The sequence below is a fragment of the Hemicordylus capensis genome, chromosome 5 (assembly GCF_027244095.1).
Source record: "Hemicordylus capensis ecotype Gifberg chromosome 5, rHemCap1.1.pri, whole genome shotgun sequence".
NCBI lineage: Eukaryota > Metazoa > Chordata > Lepidosauria > Squamata > Cordylidae > Hemicordylus > Hemicordylus capensis.
In genome coordinates this window covers 125,539,646-125,565,744 of record NC_069661.1, presented here as the reverse complement: position 1 = coordinate 125,565,744, position 26,099 = coordinate 125,539,646, and the positions used below count along the sequence as shown (strand labels likewise).

The 26,099-nt window shown below is 43.8% G+C and overlaps 1 protein-coding gene and 1 long non-coding RNA gene across 2 annotated transcripts; one reads left to right on the top strand and one right to left on the bottom strand.

Annotated features, from left to right (window-relative positions):
• Positions 1 to 26,099, bottom strand: ITFG2 (integrin alpha FG-GAP repeat containing 2). The gene is made up of 12 exons (XM_053257602.1): positions 25,966 to 26,099; positions 21,916 to 22,011; positions 20,645 to 20,686; positions 19,072 to 19,246; positions 17,294 to 17,433; positions 15,532 to 15,680; positions 14,367 to 14,461; positions 7,894 to 7,947; positions 6,651 to 6,742; positions 5,431 to 5,548; positions 2,997 to 3,170; positions 1 to 1,886 (listed from the first exon to the last, which is right to left on the bottom strand). Exons 1-12 carry the CDS (start codon positions 26,077 to 26,079, stop codon positions 1,747 to 1,749), a joined length of 1,389 nt encoding a protein of 462 aa, XP_053113577.1. The 5' UTR covers positions 26,080 to 26,099; the 3' UTR covers positions 1 to 1,746.
• Positions 9,050 to 12,176, top strand: LOC128328044 (uncharacterized). The gene is made up of 2 exons (XR_008308965.1): positions 9,050 to 9,187; positions 11,448 to 12,176. It is a non-coding gene; the product is annotated as an uncharacterized LOC128328044 (long non-coding RNA).

Sequence of the window (26,099 nt, the reverse complement as noted above, 5' to 3'; positions counted from 1 at the left end):
GAAGGTTACAATTTCATCATCCATTTATTTATTACATAATATGTCACAGATGGTATGTACAATAACCCAGGAAAGGAAATACAGCTAAAATCAACATAAAATCACAACACTAAGAAATTTGTAATACTAAAATATCACTACATGAACATAACAAGGAAGGCCTCTTCAAGCCTTTTGAAAGTCATAAGGGATTTGGCCTGGTAAGCATCTCTAGGGAAGGAGTTCTACAGCACAGAGACTACTACTGAAAAGGTCCTGCTCCTCATCACTATCCTAGTTACTTCCACAGAGCCACAAGTAGACAGCAAAGTCTCTCATGATGAACGTAGGGGATGTATCGGTGATTAACACTACTGTTATAATGTTTCCTGTCCTAGAAACAGCCCCATTATTTTTGTATTAGTTCTAGGCATTCACATTTCATCAGTTTCCAAAGCTAAGTGTGATAAGATCTAGATCAGTGTTTCTTAACCGGGCTGGGGACCGGTGCTGGTCCGCAAAGTTTTGGGTACCGGTTCGTAAGGCATCCCTAATAAAAATCATCCCTCCGCCCAAAACAATTTTGGGCCGGTGGGGACTCTCTTGAGCTTATTTCACTTCCTTGAAATGAAAATTATCCAGCAGCGAGGGCTGCCTGGAAATGAGCTCCGGAGAGCTGCCCGAAATAGGTTTTTGGGGGGTGCTGGGGGGGGCAAGGGGGGTGACCCCCTTACTAACTGCTGGTCTGGGAAACTGCGCACAAATAATGTACCGGTCCATGACTCCAAAAATGTTGAGAAACACTGATCTAGATGTCTCTTGATTATGAAGAAAGTTGTGTAACATTTTCCAGTACTGAACCGGAGGAGAAAAATATTCACATTCAATTCAGATTCACAAATGACACTAGCACTTTCCCCCATGTGTATGAAAATACTAGGAGACACTCTAGGCCAGCAGTCCACTGTTCTGGAGTTCATCACTTTCTTGCCTGAACTGAAACCACAGCTAAAGTAGGATATATGGATGTAGAAAACTCAGTGAAAGAGAAGACAAATGGAAAACCTGGATCATGATGAGTAGAGAGACAGTGAATAGGCAAGAGGAAGAGAAATTTGGTTAATTCAGGAGATGTTTCACAAAGCACGGGGATTCCCATCTTGTTTTTACAAGTGTCTGGTTACTGAACATTTAATGGGATAATATGAAGTTTGATACCCCACTCCAAAACTTATCTCTTTGCTTTATTAATATTTTGTATATTTAATTCTGGTTACAAATTCTAAGTTCTTTAATGGCACACAATGAAGTGTAAATTCTGGTTTAAAAACCTAAAAGACCTTATTTATTATCACCTATGGAGTCTGCTGATCTATCCCATTTTGGATGAACAGTTCTTTGCATTGAATTAGAGTTTCTGGCATTCACATAGCTGCTTTTAATCATTCTACTTTTCATTTACCACAAGTTGGAGTTTGGGACAAAAGATACAGTGATCAATGAGATATTAACACAAGTAATGAGAACTACAAGAAAAGACATTTCCCATTACTTTGCCTTGTCACCAGTAATTTGCCACCACTTCAGAATCAACGGTACTGCTGCTCCATCCCTTTAATGTGAGCTTCAGTGGCTTGATATGCTGTGCAGCTTGATTTGTCCTCTGACTGCCTAAAACATATGCTAGGACAAAAGGAAGGAGCAGATTGAATTTGATGCAATAAGGACAAGCATCGAGAGCCTGGTAGTTGTGTGTGTGTCTGCTCATTAGGCCTCTTGGGAAACAGGATGGCAGTTGGAGTCTGATCTGGCTGGAAGCCTGTATTGAGAAGGACTATTTGGCTGCTCCTCTGGAAAATACAGGGTCTTGTGAATCAGATCTTTGACAGCACAAACATTATCTTCGGCTATGAAAAAGAAAAGGGTGCACACATTAGCACTAATGAGAAGTATGAAAGCCTTAACAAGGTGCTTATATTTCAGCACACTATCTGGTCTGTTACTCCTAACAACCATGAATATAAATATAAATATATATGAATGAATGCATGGAATTATGTTACTTACACACACACACGGCTTATATTCTCATGATCAAAAGAAAGTTGGAGGGTTGTCAAGCTAAGATTGCCAAGCCCTGCGTACTCCCAAAAACTGAGTGGAGTGTGAGAGTGGGAAAGACCAGGAGGAGGACCAGAAAGACCATGTATGAAAGGGAATCAGAGTCTTTGGGAAGTGGCAGTGTGGAAAGGGGACTTCCTCCAGCTAACATCCGTTGTAAGATTATTGATGTCAGCTTCCTGCACTGCCAAACTATGATTCCACCTCGCACATGATCACTTTCTGGTCCTCCTCCCCGCCAGTAATTATCCCCACATACATACCATCCTCACTGCAAGTTCCTTGGGATAGGAATCTGTGTCTTGTTTATGCACTGATGGTGCACATCTCTCTCTCTCTCTCCCCTCCCCCACAGACACGCACACCATCCCCCCTGCTTCCTATTCCCCCAGTATATTCTACTATCCTGGTTGTCAAAACACTTCACATTTGTAAACACTATGCAGCTAAAGGCACAGTGGGGAAGTAACTTGCCTAGGGAGCAAGGGGTTGCTGGTTCGAATCCCCGCTGGTATGTTTCCCAGACTATGGGAAACACCTATATCGGGCAGCAGCGATATATGAAGATGCTGAAAGGCATCATTTCTCACTGCATGGGAGGAGGCAATGGTAAACCCCTCCTGTATTCTATCAAAGACAACCACAGGGTTCTGCGGGTGGCAGGAGTCAACACCGACTCAATGGCACACTTTACAGGGGGAAAGGAAGTTGCCAATTAGATGTGCAAAATATACTTATTGAATATATTCTAATCACGGAATTTTTTTAAATATCAGAATGGAATTCTAAATTTGCTTCTCATACTTCTTTACTCTTTTCGCAAATCCCTTCTTTTGTTTTATTTAGAATTCACTCTTCCATCATCATCATCAAGTTATACAAGGCTTGTGACATACCCACACCCAACTGCTGCAGAAGATCGCTGTACTCAGAGTTGTTCTCTAGTATCTTTAGCAGATTAGTGGATTCCATTCTCTCCAACTGTACATTCCAATAGATGTAGATCTTCTGGTTGAAACTGACGTATACCAGACATGGGCTGTTGCGGCCTCCTTTGCAGGCATAGAGACCTAGACAAAGGAAAGCAGAGAGCAGTCATTATTCAAGGACCAACGTTGGCGGACATTCTTTAAACATATAGACAGATAGATCATCTCTCACTCCCTCGCCCTCCCTCCTCCTCAGGAAACGGATAGCTAGTAGTTGCAAATCAGAATCAGGGTTGCATAATGAAGCTCACTCTCAACCCACCACACAGGCTTAATGAGTTGAAATCCTCAAATACTGGTAAGCAATTAAAACATGGGCTTGAAAATAAAGAATGCGCCCAACTAACCCATAACCATCTAGGAACAGAGGTGCATAGACCTACACCTTCTACTGAAGCAGAAGACTGGGGAAGGGCTTTGATGAAAACAAGTGCTCCCAGAAGAAGATTAGCTCATACATGCATGTACTTTTTAGGAATACTGTGCACGATGTCTGGCAGCTTAATGTGCGAACTAACTGAATGCATGGTCCCGCTGAGGCGGCATGGAAGTTTTGTAATGGAACATAGGAAGCTGCCATATACTGAGTCTGACCATAGGTCCATCTAGCCCAGTATTGTCTTCACGATTGGCAGCAGCTTCTCCAAGGTTGCAGGCAGGAATCTCCCTCAGCTCTATATTGGAGATGCCAGGGAGGGAACATGGAACCTAGATGCTCTTCCCAGAGCGGCTCCATCCCCTGAGGGGGAATATCTTACAGTGCTCACATGCAGTTTCCCATTCATATGCAACCAGGGTGGACCCTGCTTGGCTACCACAAGATCAGCTCTCCTTATTCATGCATGTGAAACACCATTTGCTGCTGCAATCATTGTACAATGACCATGCACATGTGAACTTGCCTATAATCAGAGGCGGAAGGGCCTTCTCACAAATTAAGGGCATGTCCAGATGGCAACTGAACATGCCATCTGCAGCAACCAGATTGGTTCACTAAATTAGAAGCACCACAAAAGAACCATAATCAACCCCCTTCAAAATCACCAACTGAATGCAACTGAAGCAGGGGCATTAGAAGACAAATGAAATGCTGACCAACAAAAATACCACCTTCCAGGAGGGTGGCATGTTTGCTGCAACAGACTAACACACTGTCATGTTTCCACTTTTCAGTGTTTGCAAATCAAAGTTTGGGACAAAAGAGAAAGTGAGCAATGAGATGTTACACCCACAGGGACTTGGGACACCTTGAAGAACAGATGTATTGTGGCAAACACTACAATAAATCTGTTCATCTTTAAAGTGCTACAAGGATCTTTCTGTGCAAAAATTATACAGTTTTGAAATTATGAAGATGAAGCACAAATTATGAATCTGTGCTTCATCTGGGCTGGGGCTTGGTATCCAATCAGTCCTTTTTATCACAAAAGGATCTGGAGAAACTTTCCCCATTATCATAGGAAACATTACACTATTTTGAATCATTTGTCTCTCTAGCCAAATACCATCTACTGTCACTGGCAGGCACCTTCCAGAGAGAAAGGTCTTCCCAATTAATACCCAAGATCCATGTTTTAGGGAGATGCCACGAACTGAAACAGATAGTATGCAAACAAAGCATGTTCTCTATCACTGAGTAATGGCCCTTCTGATTAAGGCTAAAAAGCAGGAAAGCATAGCTGGAGATTTTGAAAGATGCCTAACAGTGCTTCCTCTAACAGGAATTCCCAGATGTTGTTGACTACACCTCCCATAATCCCCAAGCAAAGACTATTGCAGCTGAGGATGCTGGGAGTTATAGTCAACAGCATCTAGGAATCCCTGTTAGAGAGAACACTGATGCCCAATAGTGAGCTAGGCTGTTGATCCATCTAGTTCGAGCATTATCTACTCTAGCTGGCAATGGCTCTCCAGGGTCTCGGGCAGGGGTCTTTCCTATCCACACCAGCTGAACTCCTTTAAGTTAACTCCTGCTAACTTAGCAAAGAGGCACCTTTTAACGTGCTGATTCTCTTTATTTAACAGGGGGAAAATAACTGGCCCTATTCACACCCAGCACAGTAGCTCCAGTGACTGTTGCTGGTGTCTATCTTGTGTTTCTTTGTGAGCCCTTTGGGGACAGGGATGCATCTTATTTATTTATTATTTCTCGGAGCCATTTTTGGAAGGGTGGTATAGAAATAGAATTTTTTTTAAAAAGTGGAAATCTCAGGGATTGAACCTGGAACCTTCTGAATAAAAGCATATACTCTACCAATGAGCAAGGAGGGCCTTCTGTCACAAAGGCCATGGAGTTTGGTTATTACTCAAGGCTACCCTGCAACCCTGGTAAGTAGCTCACCTGCACAGAAGGCGCTCACATTTTCATCTACTTGGAACCTGGCCACTGTCCGATTGTGGTCTATGATGTAAGTCTGGCCATCCCAAGCACAAGCAATCACCTCCTCATGGCCATTTCCCTAGAAAGGTTTAAAGCAGCTGATGAACACAGGACATTCTTTGTGATGGCACAGAAATGCCTCCACCCTGCAAGGCAATACCCATTCTTGCATTCATCTGGCCCCAACAGTGGCAGCTTGTCACTAAAGTCAAGCACAAGCAATCACCTCCTCATGGCCATTTCCCTAGAAAGGTTTAAAGCAGCTGATGAACACAGGACATTCTTTGTGATGGCACAGAAATGCCTCCACCCTGCAAGGCAATACCCATTCTTGCATTCATCTGGCCCCAACAGTGGCAGCTTGTCACTAAAGTCAACTGAAGGGAGACTGATGCAAACGAGACAAGATGCTAGACTAATGTCTGCAAATACAACTAGCCAACCCAGAGGCTACAGAAGCAGCAAAGAAGATAAAGAAATGGGCAAGACACCAGTGTAACACTAAGCCCCCTGGGTCAACATTGGGAGCCTGGTACTTCTGCTGTCTGAAGACCACAGAGGCTCAGAAAATGATCAGGGAGCACATTCTCTGGTTAAAAATTTAAAGCTAAGCGGGTCTCAACTTGATAAGTGCCTGGGTGGGAATCTTCCGGCTCTGAATGTTCTGGAAAGGGAGCTGCAAATTTTAATAGATAAATCACTGCAGAGCACAGTTCAGAAAGTAGCTGTTTTAACGAGCCATCAGGATATCAGAACCTGCGACCTCTACAGTCAGAAAGACAAGCTCTCCAGGCAAGTGGTGCGGAAACACCTCCCCTGCCTGCCCTCTCCACATGGGGAGAGAGCTCACTGCTGCTTCTGTGGCCCACTCTCTCTCCTCGTAGCAGCGTTGCCTCTTCTCTCTGCCTTACTCTCTGAATACAGTGAGAGAGAGGGTGGCAACAATGGTGGAGACCAATCTCTCCACAGGAGGAGACATGCCAGTAATGTGTTCCTGAGCCAGTAATATACAGGCAGGCAAAGGCTTTATTCTCATGATGGCTCATCTCTGAAAGGCCGAGAATAGAAAGCACAATCCCAAGGGCCCCCTCTCTCTTCTGGGAGGTGACCTGGTTCATCTCTGGCCTAGTCAGGCAAAGCTGCAGTTGAATCAACTGCTGTAAGCTAGAACAGGAACTCACAGTCATATCCAGTTTTTCTAAAGCAAAAAGTTGGTGGTCAACCTGCACTGACCACAGGAGCTTGTCAGCCCCCTCCATGAGCTTCAGGGTTCCTACAGGAGACAGAGAAGGTTCGACAGACTTTGAAAACAATCACCACTGACTTCTCTGCTACAGGAAATGCTATGCAAGGGGGCAGGAGACTCGCATCCCATTGTCCTGCAGAATGACTAGTTCTCCACTAGCAAGAGACCACAAGGGTTCTGTAAGAAGGGACACACTGCTTCACAGAACAATAGACAGCTTCTCATCTCTCGAGGTGGGGGAACCATACACACACAAGCTGTAGCTGAAGCAAAGGCATCCTTGCTTTGCTAATTAAACTGAGCTGCGGGAATGGAAATGCACTCTCAGCCTAACATTTTCCATTACCCATGACGTATTTTATTCTGAATTTCCAGCCAACTCTGTTTGCATGCCGAGAACTCACCGCTGCTCTCCTTCATCCATTGTAACAAGCTCAAGTACATGAACCCCTTTTCCCATTCCCACTGCTAACATACAGGTCAATAAGTGCTGTATGTGTCGTTTGAGTTTAATGGGACCACATGACTATGGGATAGGAAGGGGAATGAGGAGGAAAGGGTTAAGCTTGAAACAATGTGTCTTGACCCAAGCTTCCATAATCATATCTTATCCTTCCTACCTTTTTTTTTTTTTTGACACACTCTAGTGTGATCAAGAAACAGAACCCAGGGCAGGGCTATGCAAAAAGGAGCAGGCTTGGTTTTCAATGACCAGGAGTAACAGAGAAAATGGCAAGCTTAGCCTCACCCCACTTTCTTCTCTCCAAGTTATTTATTTAATAAGAGATTTTTGCTCTATCTCAAGTCACTGGTCTCACAAAGCAGCTTACAAAGTAAGAAAATATAATTAACACAAATAGAAAAAGCAAAGCAGCATGATAAAACTTCACTAAATAATTGCTAAAATATGATTTTTTTAAAAAGTCTCAGCCTGCTTTTCAAAATTGGGCAGGCAAGGTGGGGAGTTTGATATTGTCGCAGTGACATATTGACCTTAATCCATGACACTCTTCAACTTAAATTGAAATCTGATGCAATTTCAATGCCATTGAGAAAAGATGTTTTGATTCGTGCAACAAAATTGGTCCCCATTGTGCTCTTCCTACCATTGTAATAGTCTTCTGAAAAGCTGACTTAAATTCAGATGCTGTTATTCCCTGAAAATCAGTAGGGCTTACCATCCAAAGTGCAGAGTGCAAACAGACCTGAGCTCTTGTGCTCCTTAATACACCCTGCAGAGACAGAACAAAAACAACAAAAACAAAAGCAGATAAGGAAAGCAACAGAGTCAAAGCCTCATGGCTAAATTTTAGTAGAGTCTTTGATTACGTTACCAGAACTGCCCCAGACACTCCAACTGTGTTTTTGGCTTAAAGTCGGGAAGTTAGTTTGGCTTGGGGAACAGTTTGGTTCTGGTATTAATTTCAGCAAGTCTTGGTGTATTGGAAAATATGAGGAGGCAGAAATACAGTTTAAAGCTTTATTAAGGATAAAATGGGGACACAGAAGGCAAAAAGAGTTTGGTTAGGCAAATGCAATAAATCTTGGCTAATATTCTAACTGAGAATCTTGCTAGAAACAATTTAGCTAAAGTCCCAGTGGGGAGTCAGTTGATTTGGCTAAGGTTCTAAACCAGAACTTGGCTGAAGGCTTGTACTAAAGAGTGTCAGTGAGGGAGCAAAGAGAGAAAAGCAATTGAGGAGGCTTAGAAGGGCAAGATGTTAGTTATACCTTATGCTTCCTTGAGTTGTTGGTGCGTACATGCACGTTGGTTGGCCTCTTCACCAGTAGACAGGTGGGGGAAAGCAAGAAGAAACGAGCAGCAAAAGACTGAAACTCGCATGTCTGAGAGACTGCTGGATAGTGTAATCCAAAGAGACCCTCCTACAGGATGTGAAGACTCTCTCTGTGCTGTGATGACTCTGAAAACATGTGGTGGGGCCAGGGCAGACACACTAAAAATCATACTTGGAGGCTTGAAATGAATCAATCAAGGAGATTTCTCCTTCCCTGTAGGGCAAGGATGTTTGTGCAAAACAAAGACACCCATTGCTAGCTGGACTGAGTCACTCTGAGTGGATTTTGCCCCACAAGACGCAAAGGTAAAGCTATGCAGATGTGCCACATTTAATGAATGCATTTAGTCCTTGCCAGACAATTTGTTATTCATAACAAGTTGGGAAATGTACTGTATCTTTGCTACTCTTAGAAGGACTGTTTCAAACTTGTAGTGATCAGCCACCCTTCCCCCTAAAGAGTTAACCAGAAATGAACCCATCCTGAATGACAGGCTGGTGAACTCCAGGACTCAGCCAATCAGCACACCAGGTGTGTGGGACCTAGAAAGCTGTTGGGAAGGAGGAGGCAGCTCTTTGTTAGAGCAGGACATGTAGCCATGGAGGCTGGGTGCAGGAGAAGGACTGAAGCTCTTGGAAGATAGAACTGCAGGGGCTTGATTCTCAATGGGTTTTGGTGAGTTCAAGGAAAAGGGGAAATTTAGTCTAAGGAAAAGTTTGTTTAGTCAGACTTTGCGTTAGGATTTCTATTTCTTTGGTGTATGTGTTTTGCATATTCCCAATACTGTTTTATTATAGTTTACCTGCAATGTAATTGAAATAAGAAACACTAGCCTATGCCCCAAACACCTAGGGTGTTGCAAAGGTCTCTGTAAACATTTACGTGTGCATTAGGACAATCTGTAATCCTATTAAGTATTCTCAGCTGTATTTAGAGCTGAGAAAGCTCAGACAGAAGCAGTCTGCAGTACTTGAATAAAATCGTTTTTTAAAGTCTTATTTTTACAAGCCTCTCCAAGTTGGTTTTTAACTCAGGAAAAAGTGGGGGGCAAAGGGGGAAGTTCTCTGGTGCAAACATGACCTCAGATGCTCAGCACCTAACAGTTTTCTCATCCCATGTAAGCTTACACATGGAAGGGGTGCTTTTTTTGTATTTGCCCAGAGGGACCTTGGATTACAGCACCCAATCCACTGGTCTGGATCTCTGCAAGTTTTAGGGTGCTTGGTGGCAGCCTTTTGAACCTACTGATAATTACAGAATAGTTTTAGGAAAAGCCTAGCCAAAAAGCTCAGCAGGAATGATTCAGCATTTCTTTCCCTCAAGTAAACTTGCTCTGAGACAGAGGCTTAAATTTGCTACAAAACTGTTGTCTGACTAGGCGAGGAAATTCCTTCCTGATTGATTTATTTCTTTTAAACAGAGTCTGCTTGTGGGCTGTGGCCTTTATGTAAGAGAAAGGGGTGGGGGTGTCCTATTCAGTCAGATTGCTAGTTTGATCTGAGACACATTGCCCCACACTTGCTCATGCAAGTGACCACTTGTGAATGCAATACTGCCCTTTTAGCTTAGGCAGAGTGAAAAGCTCACTGTTCACTGTTTTTTAAAAATATTATTATTATTATTATTATTTATACTCTGCCCCTCCAGTGCACTACGGCTTGGGGCAGCTCACAACAATAAGATAGACACAAGATACAATAAAAGTAATAAAATTAACTAAATTAAACAAGAAAAGAAAAAAAGAAAAAGAAAAAAGTTGTCATATTAAAAGCCACAATCATTAGGTTCAAATTAAAACTGAAAATTATAAAAAGCTAAAGAAGCTAAAGAACCGACCAAATATAACAAAAAATAATAAGGAGCATTAAAAAGCCTCCTTTAAAAGGTGTGTTTTAAGATGTTTTTTTAAAAACACTGATCATGAGCCCACTATGCAGTACTGCTGAGACATCAAATAGAGGGGAGCTTTGCAGCACTACCCTGAAATAGAGAGGTAATGGCAACAATTACGCCCTCTCAAAGGTTTTCCGTCCACAAACAGAATGACAGGTATCATCAATCAGAAAACTCCTCTTGGACAATTTGTTAATCTTGGGAAAGGCTTTAGTTTACATGACTCATTGATGTGCACTGAAAAGCCACTATTAAGTAGGTTGGTAATACCTCTTGACTGGGCTCCAAATTTGCTACAGAAGAAGTTTGTAAGATTCAAATGGAGCTGGACCAGGCCCAGAGATTGCCAAGCATTTTTCAAACAAGCAAGGTAAAGTTCCCCATAGCAATGAACTGAGAGCAGAGGAGCAACAAGCAGGAAAAGCAGAAAGCTCCTCTGTTTTCTGATTTCCACTTATATTTTTCTGTTCTCCCTTTAACTCTAAAACCGAACGACTTAACACTAAACCACCATTTCCAAAACTTCAGATGAATGAGGTATTATTTTTTTAAACCCAAGAACAGAAGGTGAACTTCATTCTTGTCCCCTTCCCCAAAGTTAACTTTAAGGTAACAGTAAGAAGTGCCTTCTCACAGAGGATCTTCCCCTGTTATTTTTGCATCAATCACTGTCCTGAGCATGCCTCTGCTGAGGGCCTGCTCTGCTGTGACTCTGCATCTGTACTGAATGCATCTCCAAGATTGAATTAAGGGACACTCCTGCCTGTAGCCTTGGAGAAGCCGCTGCCAGTCTGTGCAGACAACACTGAGCTAGATGGACCAGTGGCCTGACTCAGTATAAGGCAGCTTCCTATGTTCCTATGAATGAACGATTCAGCGACTGCTGATGCAGAGTTCGGGTGGAGTGATCTACCCCCAGTGGAAGCTGACTGAGTGAGACACAGCTCCGGCCTTCCAGAGACGCAATGGGCAGCCTCATCTATGGGTGGTTACTTTGTGCTGATAAGAGTCTTTAATGACCTAATTTATTTGTTCCTCACAGCATACGGTTTGGGAATCGCTGCACCAAGTCGATGTCATCCACCGCATCAGTTTCCAGATAAGCCCCACTGATTTTTTTATTCCACACAGAAATAATTCTGAATTTCTGCTGTAAATGGAAAATAATCTGCATTGTTTGGCTTTGGGGAAAGGCTGGTCAAGCACAGTTGGCTTTGAATATGTGGAAGCTACAGGCTACTGCAATGTGTAGAAGTGCCTTCCTTGGAAGCAAATTATCTAGCAAAGCTCACAGGCAGTCAAGCAGAACTACAGAGATGAAACAGCCTTGCAGAAAGAGCTTCGCTCCAACGTTCCAGCATGTGTGTGCTTCCTGATGCAGGAGAAATGAGCCCGAGTGTCACTCTCTTGGGGAGTGTCTACCCTGTCGTTGCTGAGGAATTTAGAGGAGGAATTAAGCTCACTGCATGTGAGGAGTCAGCACAAAGCTGTTCCTCAGGCAAACCCGGAATGACTTTGCTGTCTCTGTCTTGTAAAGTGCACCACTGCTGTTGGCCTGGTGCCAAGGCATCCTGGCTTGCCTGGAATTAGAGGCTGGCTAGGACAACAATGTAGACTCCTCCGATAAAACCTAAAGCCTGGTCTGGTCCAACAGCCCATCATATGGTGAAACCATTCCTGGACTGAACCATTTTTGGGGTCTTTGCCCGACATGCAAGATTTTAAAATAAATAAATAAAATAAAATAAATTCAGATCCATCCTCTCCAAAACAGCCCTTTATTATCATTATTTACAGTTCTACCCTGCCCACTTTCAAAGGAGCTCAGGGCAGTGTACAAGGTTCTTCCCCCTGCCATTTTATCCGCACAGCAACCCTGTGAGGTGGTGACTTAATCAGGGTCATCCACTCAGCTTCATGGCTGAGTGGAAATTGGAACCTGGAACATCTGCAATCTGAAATGGTACAGGTAGTGCAGCACAGAGATGGAACAATAGAGCAGAAAGGTCCCGCTGCAGTTCTTATCTCTTCAGTTAAGCCACTAGATTGGCCTTAGGGAAGTCACTGTGCTCTCAGTATCAGCCCCTTCTCACCACAATACTCTGCAATAATACTGATCCCTCTTAAGTAATACCTTATGGAGCAGTTGCAAATGTCAGACATACAGCAAGTAGACGCTTGCCTGTTTGTCTGCTGCACATTAAGAACTGTCCCCTGGTGACCAGGCACGGAAGTTTTACAAAAATCTGCTCTCTTTTTCTGTTGGTCAGGCCATGACTGACCAACAGGTGTAGCAAGCATTTTTGTGGACTTCTGTGGACTTGCAGTGCTGATAACTGTGAAGTGGTTGAAACATTTTTTTAAAAGTTACATAAGTGCAAAGGATTATTGTGATTCTTACAATCCAGGATGTTTATACCATACAACATGCGGTTTGTCTCAATGGGGAGAGAGAGCAGGATAAGCTGCGAAGAAACCTAATGGGGCTGTATCATGAAAGGCCCTGAGTGGGAAGAAGGAGGCACAAGTGGGGCTGCCTTTGTACGTAGTCCGGCAACTTCAGTTGGTTCAGAATGCAGCAACCAGATTGGTCTCTGGGGCATCTCAGAGAGACCATGTTACTCCTTTACTGATGGAGTTACACTGGCTGCCAATAGGTTCCCAGACAAAATACAAAGTGCTAGTTATAACTTACAAAGCCCTAAATGGCTTAGGCCCTGGGTATCTAAGACAGCATCTTCTTCATTATGAGCCCCACCGCCCATTGAGGTCATCTGAGGAGGTCCGTCTCCAGTTACTGCCAACTCGTTTGGTGGCTACACAGAGACGGGCCTTCTTGGTCATTGCCCCGAGATTGTGGAACGCGTTCCCTGCTGAGATACGATCCTCCCCATCTCTGGCAATTTTTAAAAAACACCTGAAAACCCATCTTTTCACCCAAGCTTTCTCAGCTTCCTAAATTTTGGGGGTTTTAATATCTGGTTTATTTTAAAATTAAAACCTGATTTCGGGATTTTAATCACTGTAATTGTTTAATTGTTGTTTTAAAATGTTTTTTAATTGTTAATTGTTATATTGTTTTTTTAATTTGTTTTAACTCTTCACTGTTTTAGTGCTTTGTTTTAATTGTAAAGTGCCCTGAGCCATTTTGGAAGCCATTTGGATACAAATCAGATTTTTTATTATTATTATTATTATTAAGTGTGTGTCTACAAGGGGGCAGGTTAGGAAAACAGGAACAGCAACTGCACAAGAAGCCCCAGACAACCTGCACAATCGTCCTTACGTTTTAGGGCCAGATACTAAGAAAGGAATGTGCTTTATTAGGGCTGCCTTTGTATGCAGTTCGGAAACTTCAATTAGTCTAAAACGCAGCAGCCAGATTGGTCTCTGGGGTATCCCAGAGAGACCACATTATGCCTGTTCTTAAACAGTTGCACTGGCTGCCGATGCATTTCCGGGCAAAATGCAAAGTGCTGGTTATTACCTTTAAAGCCCTGAATAGCTTAGGTCTGGGTTACCCGAGAGAGCACCTTTCTCTACAAGATCCCCACAGCTCATTGAGATCATCAGGAGGGGTCGGTCTTTGGGTGCCACTGGTTCATCGGGTGGCGACCTGGGATTGGGCCTTCTCAGTGGTTGCCCCTGGGTTGTGGAACACGGTCCCCGTGAAGATAATTATCTTCCTTGGAAGCCTTCAGGAGAACCTTAAAAACCTATCCTTTTAATCTGACTTTTAATATCTAGATTAAATTTTAATTTCAATCTGGTTTAAATGTTTGATGGTTTTATTATGTGTTTTTGATTTTAATGTAAACCATCCTGAGCCACTTTTGGAAGGGCAGTATATACACTGAATAAAAGAAAATAAATCTGGCTAACACGTGCAGCCTAGCAGTAATCTCCATACTATTCCATTAACCTCCTCATTTTTGCCAAGTCCAGAACTTCTCTCACTTACCTCTACCAATGCTGCCAATGAGGTGAGTGGAAACATTCTTGTTGTGAATTCTACCAGATGTCTGGTGGAGAATGACATCTCGAACTGGGGCTTCCCTGGAAGAAAGTAATATCTGAAAAGGCGGTAGAGTAGCTGACAGCAGCAATGTTGTTTATTTCAGACCCTGGTTGGTTTCAGACCTTAGAAATTATTGTGGTGGGCCAGAATATTGGAACGTGGGCTTGTGGCACAACATAAAATGGGAACAAGAGGAAGACGGGCATCCACAGTTCCTACTCACCCTCTGGAGAGGTGGACTCCCAGTAAGCCCTGAAAGACTCTCTTTCTTTGTCCAGACTGCAGCACAAAGAAACAGCAGTCTCTTTTCTTCTCCAAACTACAGTGCAAGAGAAAATGATCTCTCTTCCAAGCCCACTGAACTTCTCAGAGGGTCGGAAGGAGAGAAAAAGTATCTCACTTGCATTGAGGTTTGGAGAGGATAAGAAAGAGTGAGAGAAATCCCTGCAGTTTCTTCCTTCTCCAGACTTCTGCACAGGTGAGAGATGAGTCAGCCTCTCTCTCTCAAGCCCTTTGACAAGCACAGAGAGCTCAAGGGAAGGGAAAGATACGGATTTTTCTCAGTTGTGCAGAGGCTTGGATAAGAAAAGGAGCAATACGAATCTTTTGCTGTTTCATACCTTGCCCTGTTTGCACAAAAGGTTTTGAAAAGAATACTCCACTTCTCTTCCGTGCCCTGTGAGCTTGCTGGAGAGGTGAAAATGCCTTCATCTTTAGAAATATACAATAGATTTTCACCAAAGCAGTAGAATGGAGACCCTTGCAACATACTTCATTTTTTGACATTACCTGAATCACTAAAAGCCCACATTAAATGTATGCATTATGTGGGGGAAATGTATCTCAGACCTCAGTGTACATATTTAAGAGTCTTGGCCAGATTATATTCCTCACCAAGCAGACTGGTGCTCACCATGCCAAATGTTTAACTGATGGGGCAAATGGCATTGATTTTATGGTGACTACAATTTGAAGGCTTTAGTAGTAGGACACTGAAGAACAAAAGCCAACTTAACTATAGAGCTGCTCCTGTGGCTCCATGGTATCCACAACAAATGGAGGTTACTAGACTGTATCCATCTACCTCACTGGATTCTGGGAATCTTACCTGCCAGTTGCAGAGCTCTCCGTCCCCTCTGCCAGAGGCTCCTGCTCTGGTTTCCAGGTACACAGTAGGATTGCATAACCACATCCAGGCTGAGACACCATCATCTCAGGAGCAGAACCAGAGCCTGGATTCACAGACAGGCTGTCCACCTGTTCTAGCCCAGAGAGAGACACCCAGTCAGTCAGTTAAAATGAAAGCATTATTTGCCTTCAGTAGGAGTGTGGCTAGAATTCAACATGTGCTTTCCAGGAAGATCCAAAACAGATCAAGAGAGAACAGGCCTGGAGTGAACAGACTACAGATTAGGTGTCCCAAAACACATAGGCCAAATCCTAAAATATATTTTAAGTTTCTTGCAGGGAATTCCCACAGCTGGGCCCATAAAAGACTTCTCCTCAGAAGGTGGCTCCACTATGAGCCCCAGCATGAATCAGAACCAGCCAGCAACAGGGCACCCCGAGGGATCCCCCAAGACCAGACCCCAGGGGGAGACCCCATCCAGGGGACCTGCAGAACTGGGAGACTTAACATGCCCACAACTGGATTTACACCCCCAGCTTTGGAAAATGCCCCCATCATGACCAGGATCTCAAGAATGGAGATTGCAGTGAATCCAAATGAAAGCTTGAACCCAAAAGGTACAACACTTGCCTGATATCACGAGGCATCCTGACCACAAATACAGTTAAGAACCAGGAAAGGTAAGGTAGAGCAGCCAGGCTGACTACAAAAAGTCTCAGTGGAAGCAACCTGCCTAGAGAGCAGGAGGCTGTTGGTTTGAATCCCTGCTGGTGTGTTTCCCAGAATACGGGAAACTCCTACATCGGGCAGCAGCGATACAGGAAGGTGCTGAAAGGCATCATTTCATACGGCACAGGAGATGGCAATGGTAAACCCCTCCTGTATTCTACCAAAGTCAATCACAGGGCTCTGTGGTCGCCAGGAGCCAACACCGACTCGACGGCACAACCTTTCCTTTCCAGTCTGGAAACCTCTGGAGCAGCAGGTCTTTGAACCAAATTCTGGCTGTAGCTACCTCTTGGACAGCACTCCTGCTGCTTAGTCTTTGGCCCTCTGACTGTATTAATCTTCCTAACACTGCTGACCAGTTCCCCTGGAAAGCACCTTGTAGCTATAGAGATCAAGGTAGTGCTCAGTTGTTCTGCAATCAGAGAGATCCCAACAGATTTGGGCTCTCTCTCTCTTTTTTTAAAGAATTCCTGTCCAAATGCTCTATGGTCAGAGGACTCAACACTTACTGCCAATTGAAGGCAGACTGAAAGCAGCACAGCCTTTTGTCAACCCCTCCCCCACTAATCTCCAACTACATATTTATGTCCCAATTACCTTCCCTCTTTTCGCCACACAAAGCCTTCTCTGCTCAGACAATTGTCCCATACCATCTATCTACCAGCATGTGCCAAGTACCACAGCAAATTAGCACAAGTTCTGACGGATAGCATAATTCCTTAGTTTCAAGAATTTAGCTTGATCATTTAACTGGGGTTGCCTTATAGATAGGTGCGGGGGGGGCGGTTCTGGATCAGTTAGACACTCGGATTCACAAAGGACTGGAGTAGTGTATTTAAAATCTGGCACTTTGCAATCAAATCTGGAGTTTAGGAGGCAGCAGCTATGGAGCCCTGAACTAAGGAGATGTTCAGATGCTTCCTACATTTGGCTCCTCCTTCCACTTGTTTCCCCAAGGTCCTTGCTTCTGAAGTGCATTCTGCTACATGTGTCCACATACAACACTTCCTACCTGCCCCTCCAGGAGCCATTTCTTGAGCAACACCAACTGCCCGGAGATATTTTCTGAACTTTCAGATGAGTCCTCCCAGCGAAAGGCTCGCACCACACGGTCTGTGTAACCCACCACCAGCTCGCTCTTCCCATCTCCATCTGCAGGGAGAACAAGATAGACTAAGCCTTGTAGACTGGGAGGCTGCCACCGTATCATAGTCCCAGAGAGTGAGTAAGTGAGCGAGTGTGAGAACTAACAATGGGGAAATGCCAAGGAAATTTTCCATAACAAAAAGAAGCTCAACTGGATTGCTCAGAATGAAAATGACACAAATGCGCAGAATAACCCTGCAAGATTTAAATCAGTAGAATAACTAACTAACATTTTAACTGATCATTTTGGCCAAGTTCACATGTGGAACCTGAGGTTCCCCCAGCCTGAAATATGGAGGGAAGCTGAAGTTGGTACTCTAGATCACATCTCTCGGTTTGCTGAAAGTAGCCAAGTTGAGTCAGAGGTATGCCCCCTGCCTGGGCTTCCAGCAAGTCCCTGGATGACTTGCGCTACCGTTCGACTGGCAAGCCTTCACAACACCATCTGCCTTGCAGCCAGTCCCAATTGCAAAAGTGGGGCTGGATCACCTCAAAAACCAGATGTCCAAGAAGAGTATGGGTTCAGACATAACACACACAACTCAGTAGGAGCAGAACTTAGTGTGGCAAGCCAACTTCAAAACCTGGGTTCACATCTAGGTTTGAGATCCCAAGTGAACCTCAGGATCCTACCTTGGTGTGAGTTCAGACAGCCACGGACAAGTTGGTTACCAACTTTGCGAGTAGGTTTTGCATTATGTGTGAACCTGGCCTTTAACTTGTGCAACTAAGACCTTAGGACACTTGATTATTTTTTGAGGCTAACTTCATTCTGGTTCTCTACAATAACACAGAATGAAAGAAAATACGGTATTAAAGATGCATTTTGCTTCAAACAGGTGGTTGCTTTTGTTTATTAAATTGTAAGTTACCTTACAACTTCCTTCACTCTCTGAAAAAAATACTTCTATATTGAGATCCTGTTAATATGCAAATATAATAATGGAGTAATAAAAAGACAGATGAATCATCAGCTAAAATTGGCCTTGCATATCTCCCCCCTCAGGTCTTAGAGGAACACTCAGGCTTCAGAAGGAAAGAGAGGTTCTTTCTTCTTCCCCATAGGCCTGTTACACTTTCCACTCACTCCTGTCCCCTGTGAAGTAGGGATGTGCACGGAACCAGTGGAGGCTGGTTCGAAGGTGGGGGGGATACCCTTAAGGGCGGGGAAGGGTGCTCTTACCCCTTCCGCCGCGTTTCCCCTGCTGGCTCTGCACTTTAAAAGGGTCTGGCGGGGCAGCAGTGTGAGGGCCCCATTCCCTCATTGGACTGGAAGTACGCCCGCGTGCATACGCACATTGGTGCGAGTGCATGCACATCGCACGCGAGACGTGCACGTGCCCGATGTGCACATGGGGTACTTCCTGTCACTTCCAGTCTGATGAGGGAACAGGGCGGCAGGGAGGTACACTGCTGCCCCGCTGGACCCTTTTAAAGTGCAGCAGCAGTGGGGGACACATGGCAGGATGGGTAAGAAAACCCTCCCTCACCCTTAAGGTTAAACCCACCCACCCTGCCTTCAGACCAGATGAACCGCCAGTCATTCAAACCTGTTCGGAGGCCAATAAAAGGGCCTCCGGACAGGTTCGTGCACATCCCTACTGTGAAGCCCCTACTGTTCAGCGTGTGTGTGTCCTTGCTCACCAATGTCATTGATCAGCATAACCTTGGTGTTGGCAGGAATGTGCTGCTTAAACCCCAGCTTTTGGTCATCTGCTGTTGAGAGTTCATGGTGGCTGGAGGAATCCAGGTGCTTGGAGGATGCCGTGAGGTCAAAGAGATGAAACCAACCTTCAGCACTCACTGCAACAACCAAATTCTGACAGAGACATTTCTAGGTCAGTAAAGCAGAGAGGAGAGCAAGGCCACAAAGGCAAGAGACAACAATCTGGAAAGGCTACAGGATCAACAGTTTTAAGGCCTGTGCACTGTGTAAAAGACTTGGGCTTCTCTCACTGGGGTGTGCGGGGGGGGGAGGGGAGAATCCAGCTACAGGTTTTAGTGGCAGCTGTTCCACAACCCATTCAATAGTACATAGGCATGCAATCTTTTTATAGCTTGTCATTGACCAAGCATGTGTTTATTGCAAGTTGTGTTTAAATCAAAGTTGTGCTTGGCTTTCAAGCAGTGAAGGAGTGTGTATCTTAAGATCCAGAGTACAAGCCTGAAAGATAAAATTTTGTAAAGTACTTTGAAAGCTATTGCAAGTGGTATATTCAATTCTTAACAAATAAATATGCCAACAGTCCAAGCCAAACTCAGTGCCAATACAGACACACAGATTACATGAGGCAACCTTCCTTGGACTGTGAAGGTACACATCCGATTTGAATGCTCCCCTAGGCAGAAAACTTCTTATGTGTACAATTAATCTAGACACTTCCTTTATACAGCAACATATTTTCCCAACTTTCTACTTTACTAAATGCAGTGATTTAGTAATTAAGCCAGCCGTAGAGTAGTGCACATGAATTTCCCCCTTTGCTAAGCAACGTTTGCCTAGGCTGAAAGAATAACAGGTTTTGGAGATGCACATATATCTTCTTTCTATGGTTGTTTTTCTCTGGGAATTCTTATACAAGCATGAATGGTATACAACTGAAGAAGTCTTTAAACTAGGAGCATTGGCTGTATATAAATGGGTAAGGAGCAAATATACATAATTATGTACCAAGAGTTATTATTAGTGTTAGCAGCCCTCTCTATCCCAGATATTCAGAACTGACTTTAACCCAGCAATTTTCAGCCTCATCCTGTTTACTTGGATGCAATATCCACCAATTTCAATGGGGCTTCATGCCTAATAAATGCATATAGGCTTGCAGTGCTTATTCCCAACATCTTCATGACACACACCACTGATGTGCTCCTTAGACATGCTTCTTCTGATCTCCCTGAGTTCAGGACTTGTCTGGAGGAGTTCAGCACTAACTAAACCCAGGGACACTTCCTCAGTGAAGTTTATAACCCTGAATGCATCAGTGGGTGTGACTGGCCAGCATATTCCTATCCCCTGTCTACAGCACACTCAAGTTCATAATGCCTGAAGGAGGATTGAGAGACAGATCCATCCATTGAGTGGCTGGACCTGCTTTGCCCAGAACCGGAGAAAGAGTTACAGGTTATTCCAAACTATTACACTGGCAAGGACACAGTGTCACCATCATACACAAACGGAAGCTGGAAAGAAGACCAAAGGGGAGAAGGGAGCTTTTACCTGTCCTTTATTGCACACATCGCCAACACCAACACAGGTGAGCTGAAAGAGGGAGAGTACTGATTAGGTACAACACCCAACCCAAATGTTTAACTTACAATAACAAAGGAAAAGACAGAACATTAACCCCACAAATCTCAGAATCCCAAGACATGTATCCCAAAGGCTATGCTGGATCAAGACAAGTTCCACTGTCTGCATCCTAAACCAAACTTCTCTGCACTGGGATGGCTGTAGCCCACTGGCTCTTGAATTTCCTGCCTTCCAGGAACATTTTAAACATCCACTCATCTGCCAAGGAACTCTTGCATGTTGCAGAGGACACTTTGCCCTAGACTGTGCCTTGCTCTCCATTCATGCAAGGAGCTAGCTAGGCTTTCAGGAGCAGACCACTGCCCTGCATGAATTGAGACCTAGCACTCCTAGACTGATGTTCTACTACCCTCTGCCCACTCTTAGATATATTTCACAAGGTACAACAAAAAAGGAAATGAAAAGTGAATCTGTGGAGGCGAGGACAATTAGATCAGACACTCAGAAGAGGTGCTCCATCCTGCCCAGAATCTTTCCCTCTTAATTTAATGATTAGGAACATCCCAGCCACCCAGCCTCTTCTGTTTCAACCTGTAGGCATTACATGATGTCTGCTTCATTTTCCTTTCAGCCTGTGCAGCACTCTTAGAAAAGATAGCTCTGGAGTTCCTTGAAATATGCGAGGTTTCCAGAAAGTTTACAGGGCAAGGTACTTGAGTAGGGATGGCTGCCCAACAACAAGTATTCCCAAATGACAATGATTTTCTAGACTCATTTCAGTCTGGTTTCTTTATCGATTGCTCTGTCCCATTTCTCCAAATTTGTTCTTCTCTCCCAATTCATCTAATGAAAATGATTGGCAATTGATTCAGGATACAACACTTCTTCACACAATGCATCATTAGCGTATGTATAGAATTCACTGTAACAGATGTGACATTTCTTTATTTTCAAAAGCTTTGCCTTTGAGTCTGGTTGTTCCTCCAGGTTACCCCAATGTAATCTTGTTGATGCCTCCCTAGACCATAAGCACAGAAACACACATGGATAGTATACACGTGTCTGCAAGTGTGGCACCAAAGTCCAGAACTGGATGAAGGTGGTTTTCATAAGGGGTACCAGGGTCACTCTTGGACATGGCCCCTTTAAAATCACCCACAAAGCAGTCCATACAACCTGCATCACAACCACTAGATGCTGGAGAATCTAGAGGACCAGGAACGTCAGCTTCTACTAACCATTCCTTGACACGAACGTACAGTCCAAGGCTTGCTTTCGTCATTTTTATATATGTATAGTTTCCCACTGGTGTCTCCCACCACCAGCTCATTCAGCTAGAAAAACAAAAAGGGAAATGGATATTAATATTAGGGAATTTCTAACCTTTAAAAAAATGTTGTTTTCCTCTCCTGTTTAAAACTTGCCCACAATCTTAAAGTCTGTTTCCTTCCCAGAGCCTAAGCAAATAATTTATTAGTAATCAGATTCATCAAAATGTGCTGAATTGAGTGAGACAAGGATTGATTGAACAGAATGGCTGTCAGAAGGAGAAATCAAGGGAAAGAAAAGGACAATAAGAAACAGGGAAAAGAACAGAGACTGAGAAGGGATGTGTGTATTATACGGGGGATGTTGGGGTGGGGTTTTAGGGAATTCTTTATAAAGTTGAGATCGCAGATAGTCTGAGAGGAAACCCCACTCTATGGATAATCAATTGGAAATGCATCTGTTTAGTGACAATTGTATGTGAAACAATGCCCATTAATCCTCGCTCTGGTGCCTTTAACAGCAAAGGAGGATTCCCTCCCATCATTCTACCTCCGTTGAAAAGGTTTTGTATGTCAGGTTGGCTACTACTAAAGGCCACAGGAGCAGGGCCAGTAAAGAAACACTGGCAACCCAGAATCCAACTCAATAAAGCAGAAATAGGCATAGTTAATAACAGAGGTGTAGCTATAATTGAGCAGATGGGTTCAAAGAACCCGGGGGCCCCAGCTCCTGAAGGGCCCCCAGCTCCTGAGGGGCCCCCAGCTCCTGAGGGGCCCCCAGCTCCACTCCTCCCTATTTTCTTCATTATTGCCCTCACTCTGAGGGGCCACCAGAGACAGGGGTGAACACGGGCCCCTCTCCCCTAGCTATGCCCCTGGCTAAAAATTAAGAACAATGATTCTGCAATATCATTATCAAGATTGTAAACTTGCTGAATATGAGTCATGGTTTGGGACTTTTGAAGATCTTTCAGCCCACAAGAAGGAGGAAAACAGACATTGCCAGGCAAGCCCAGAAGCATAACTGACTTAGTCCCACTAATTTTTATTCCAATATATAATGCTCATATAAAGATGTGAGCATAAAATTGCAATAGACTAGACCAGGGATTCTCAACACTGGGTCCGCAGATTTTATTGGACTTCAACTCCCATAATCCCCAGCGGCCTTTGGTTGAAGATTATGGGAGCTGAAGTCCAAGAACATCTAAGGACCCAGCGTTGAGAATCCCTGGACTAGACTGATAATTCAGTGGTCTGATATTGAACTTTCTGGTTCCTTATTTCTCCCTCTCCCTGGAAACAACTGAAAACTGTTTGTAGAATACAATACAAAATACAGAATTTTGGTATACTTGGCAAAGGGTATCAGCTGCCCTCTGAAGAAAAGGTTGCAAACACAGAAGCTCGTGCTCTAACTCTGGATATATTTTATGTGAAAAACATGGTTTTCTAAAGAGTTTTTAAATGTTCAAAAATATGCCACGCCAATACAAACATGAATGCAAACACAATCTATTATTATTCTGCAGGTGGGTATGTGGCCAATGTTAATGATGTGGCTGATCAGCCTTACAAAGCACCCCAATTCCTTCTACTGAAGGAAGCCGAGAGTATCAAATACAATCCTGCTGTGTATAGTGTGTAGTCCAGTGTTATTGTGTGGGAGCTTTGGATTTCCTTTTTCGAGGCAAGCCAAGGAGGGAAGACTGTGAATCTGACTGTAGCAGCAGTTCTGCGGGGGAATAATTAATCCTTTCCATGTGGGCTGCTTTTGCAGTCAAAAATCCATCCTCATGCCTTGCAAGAGTTCTCTGGATGTGACCACAGACAGACAGAAATGGCAGAGTTCATATCCCCAACACACTTCCTACACATGGTCGCTCAATTCTTATTCCCACAGAAAGGCTAACCTGACACACTGTCCAGTTTCTAGTATGACTTGGAATGCTTTTATCATGCTTGTATAGGTATAGGGCCACCTTGGACATTATGTTCGCAGCTGCATTCTAATCGTGCAGGGGAAGAGCACAAGCTAAGGTTGCCAACTCTGTCTGAAGTTATCCTTGGAGATTCCCTCCCCCCACCCATATTTTTCACAACACCATCAAACCATTAAAGTCTCCAGGGTTGCTTGTAGATAGATGCCGATTCCTGGAGATTTGAGGTCCACCCTGGAGGGCTGGCAACCTTTGCATGGAGAAATGCATGACTCCCCCATCTGGTGTTCTGCCCCACTGCCAACTAATTGCAGGGGTGTGTGTGTCCAAACAACCACCCTTCAAAATACCAAATAGTATTTCATCCATGCACTAAGTAGCACTTCACACAAACCACCTCCCCCATGTGGTTTTTTTAGAACAGAGCACTGGAGGTGGAACAGAGCACTGGAGGAGGACATGTATGCTCATGATCCTCTCCAACCCGCTTAGCCTACCCATTGTTTCCCAGAACACCAGCATAATGCATAAACACTGGGAAATGTGTATGTATATACATATATACATATATATATACATATATATATATATATATATATATATATATATATATATATATATCTCTGGTGGTAGCACACTTGAATTGTTCCCTTTGCTAGGCAGGGACCACCCTGGTTTGCATTTGAATGGGAGACTACATGTTTGAGCACTATAAGGGGGTGGGACTGCTCTGGGAAGAGCATCTGCAAGCTGCATGCAGAAGGTGCCACGTTCCCTCCCTGGCATCTCCAAAATAGGGCTGAGAGAGACTCCTGCCTGCAACCTTGGAGAAGTTAGTGCCAGTCTGTGGGAACAATACAGAGCTAGATGGACCAATGGCAGCTATATGTATATGGCAGCTGCCTATGTTTCATATATGTGTGTTTTTAAAACATTCTAAAATTTCCTACATGCATGCTAATACAAATGCAGCCCATTAACCTCATCCTCATGTCGCTGGGACAGGGGAAATTTCAGGATCTTAGGACAGTAATAGGAACATAGGAAGCTGCCATATACAGAGTCAGACCACAGGTCCATCTAGCTCAGAATTGTCTACACAGACTGGCATCAGCTTCTCCAAGGCTGCAGGCAGGAATCTCTCTCAGCCCTATCTTGGAAATGCCGTGAAGGGAACTTGGAACCTTCTGATGCTCTTCCCAGAGTGGCTCCATCCCCTAAGGGGAATCTCTTACAGTGCTCACATATTAAGTCTCCCATTCATATGCCCTTCTTTTCACCCAAGCTTTCTCAGTTTCCTAAATTGTGGGGGTTTTAATTTCTGGTTTATTTTAAAATTCAAAACCCAATTTTGGGGTTTTTAATCACTGTAATTGTTTAATTGTTGTTTTAAAATGTTTTTAAATTGTTAATTGTTATATTGTTTTTTAATTTGTTTTAGCTCTTTACTGCTTTTGTGGTGTGTTTTAATTGTAAACCACCCTGAGCCATTTTGGAAGGGCAGTATACAAATCAAATAAATAATAAATAAATATGCAACCAGGGTGGACCCTGCTTAGCTAAGGAGACAAGTCATGTTTTCTACCACAAGGTCAGCTCTCCTCCCTTATCGAAATATAAGGGAGAAGAAATATAAGGTTGAGGCTAATCCAGTTAAAAATCTCCTATACAAAGCACCCCTGCAGTTGCATTAAAAGTCAAATCGTTCTCGCAGGTCGCCTGCTAGCCTAGGAGAGCATGCAATTTAAGTGCGGATTGCCGTTTGCTCTATTGACTTGCACACAGATGCGCTGCATTTTCAGATGTTTAACATAAATACATACATAATCCCAACGAGCTAAAGCTGAGTTAGAAAGAGCACGCCTCTCACTTTTACCATTGCTTTTTGTTTGGGCAAGAAGGGAAGAGAAATGCTTATATCCCATCACAAATGTACGAACATTTTGGATTTCTGGGAGTTTAAAAAAAAGTGTCACAGTCCCAGAAACTCGAAGGGCTGTGTTAGTCTATGTAAAATAAGTCTATGGTCTCGCTCCCCTTCCTGCAAAGGGTACTTGTCTCTCTCCGGTTATCAACGTACCGTGTCGTTGTCAGCATCTGCTAAGCAGATAGCGTGCGGAAAGAGGTTCCCGTTGAACTCCAACGCCACTCGCTGCACATAACTGACCGATCGCATCGTCCGTCCACCAACCATAGAGGTGGACACTTTTTGAC

What these genes read in the sequence shown, in the direction of transcription:
- ITFG2 (XM_053257602.1), bottom strand. Translation starts at nt 26,079, where the DNA reads ATGGTTGGTGGACGGACGATGCGATCGGTCAGTTATGTGCAGCGAGTG. An exon ending in CAGATGCTGACAACGACACG is followed by an intron (nt 22,012 to 25,965) that starts GTACGTTGATAA and finishes TTGTTTTTCTAG; the next exon opens with CTGAATGAGCTGGTGGTGGG. An exon ending in CATTGGCAGCATTGGTAGAG is followed by an intron (nt 7,948 to 14,366) that starts GTAAGTGAGAGA and finishes CTGTCTCTGCAG; the next exon opens with GGTGTATTAAGGAGCACAAG.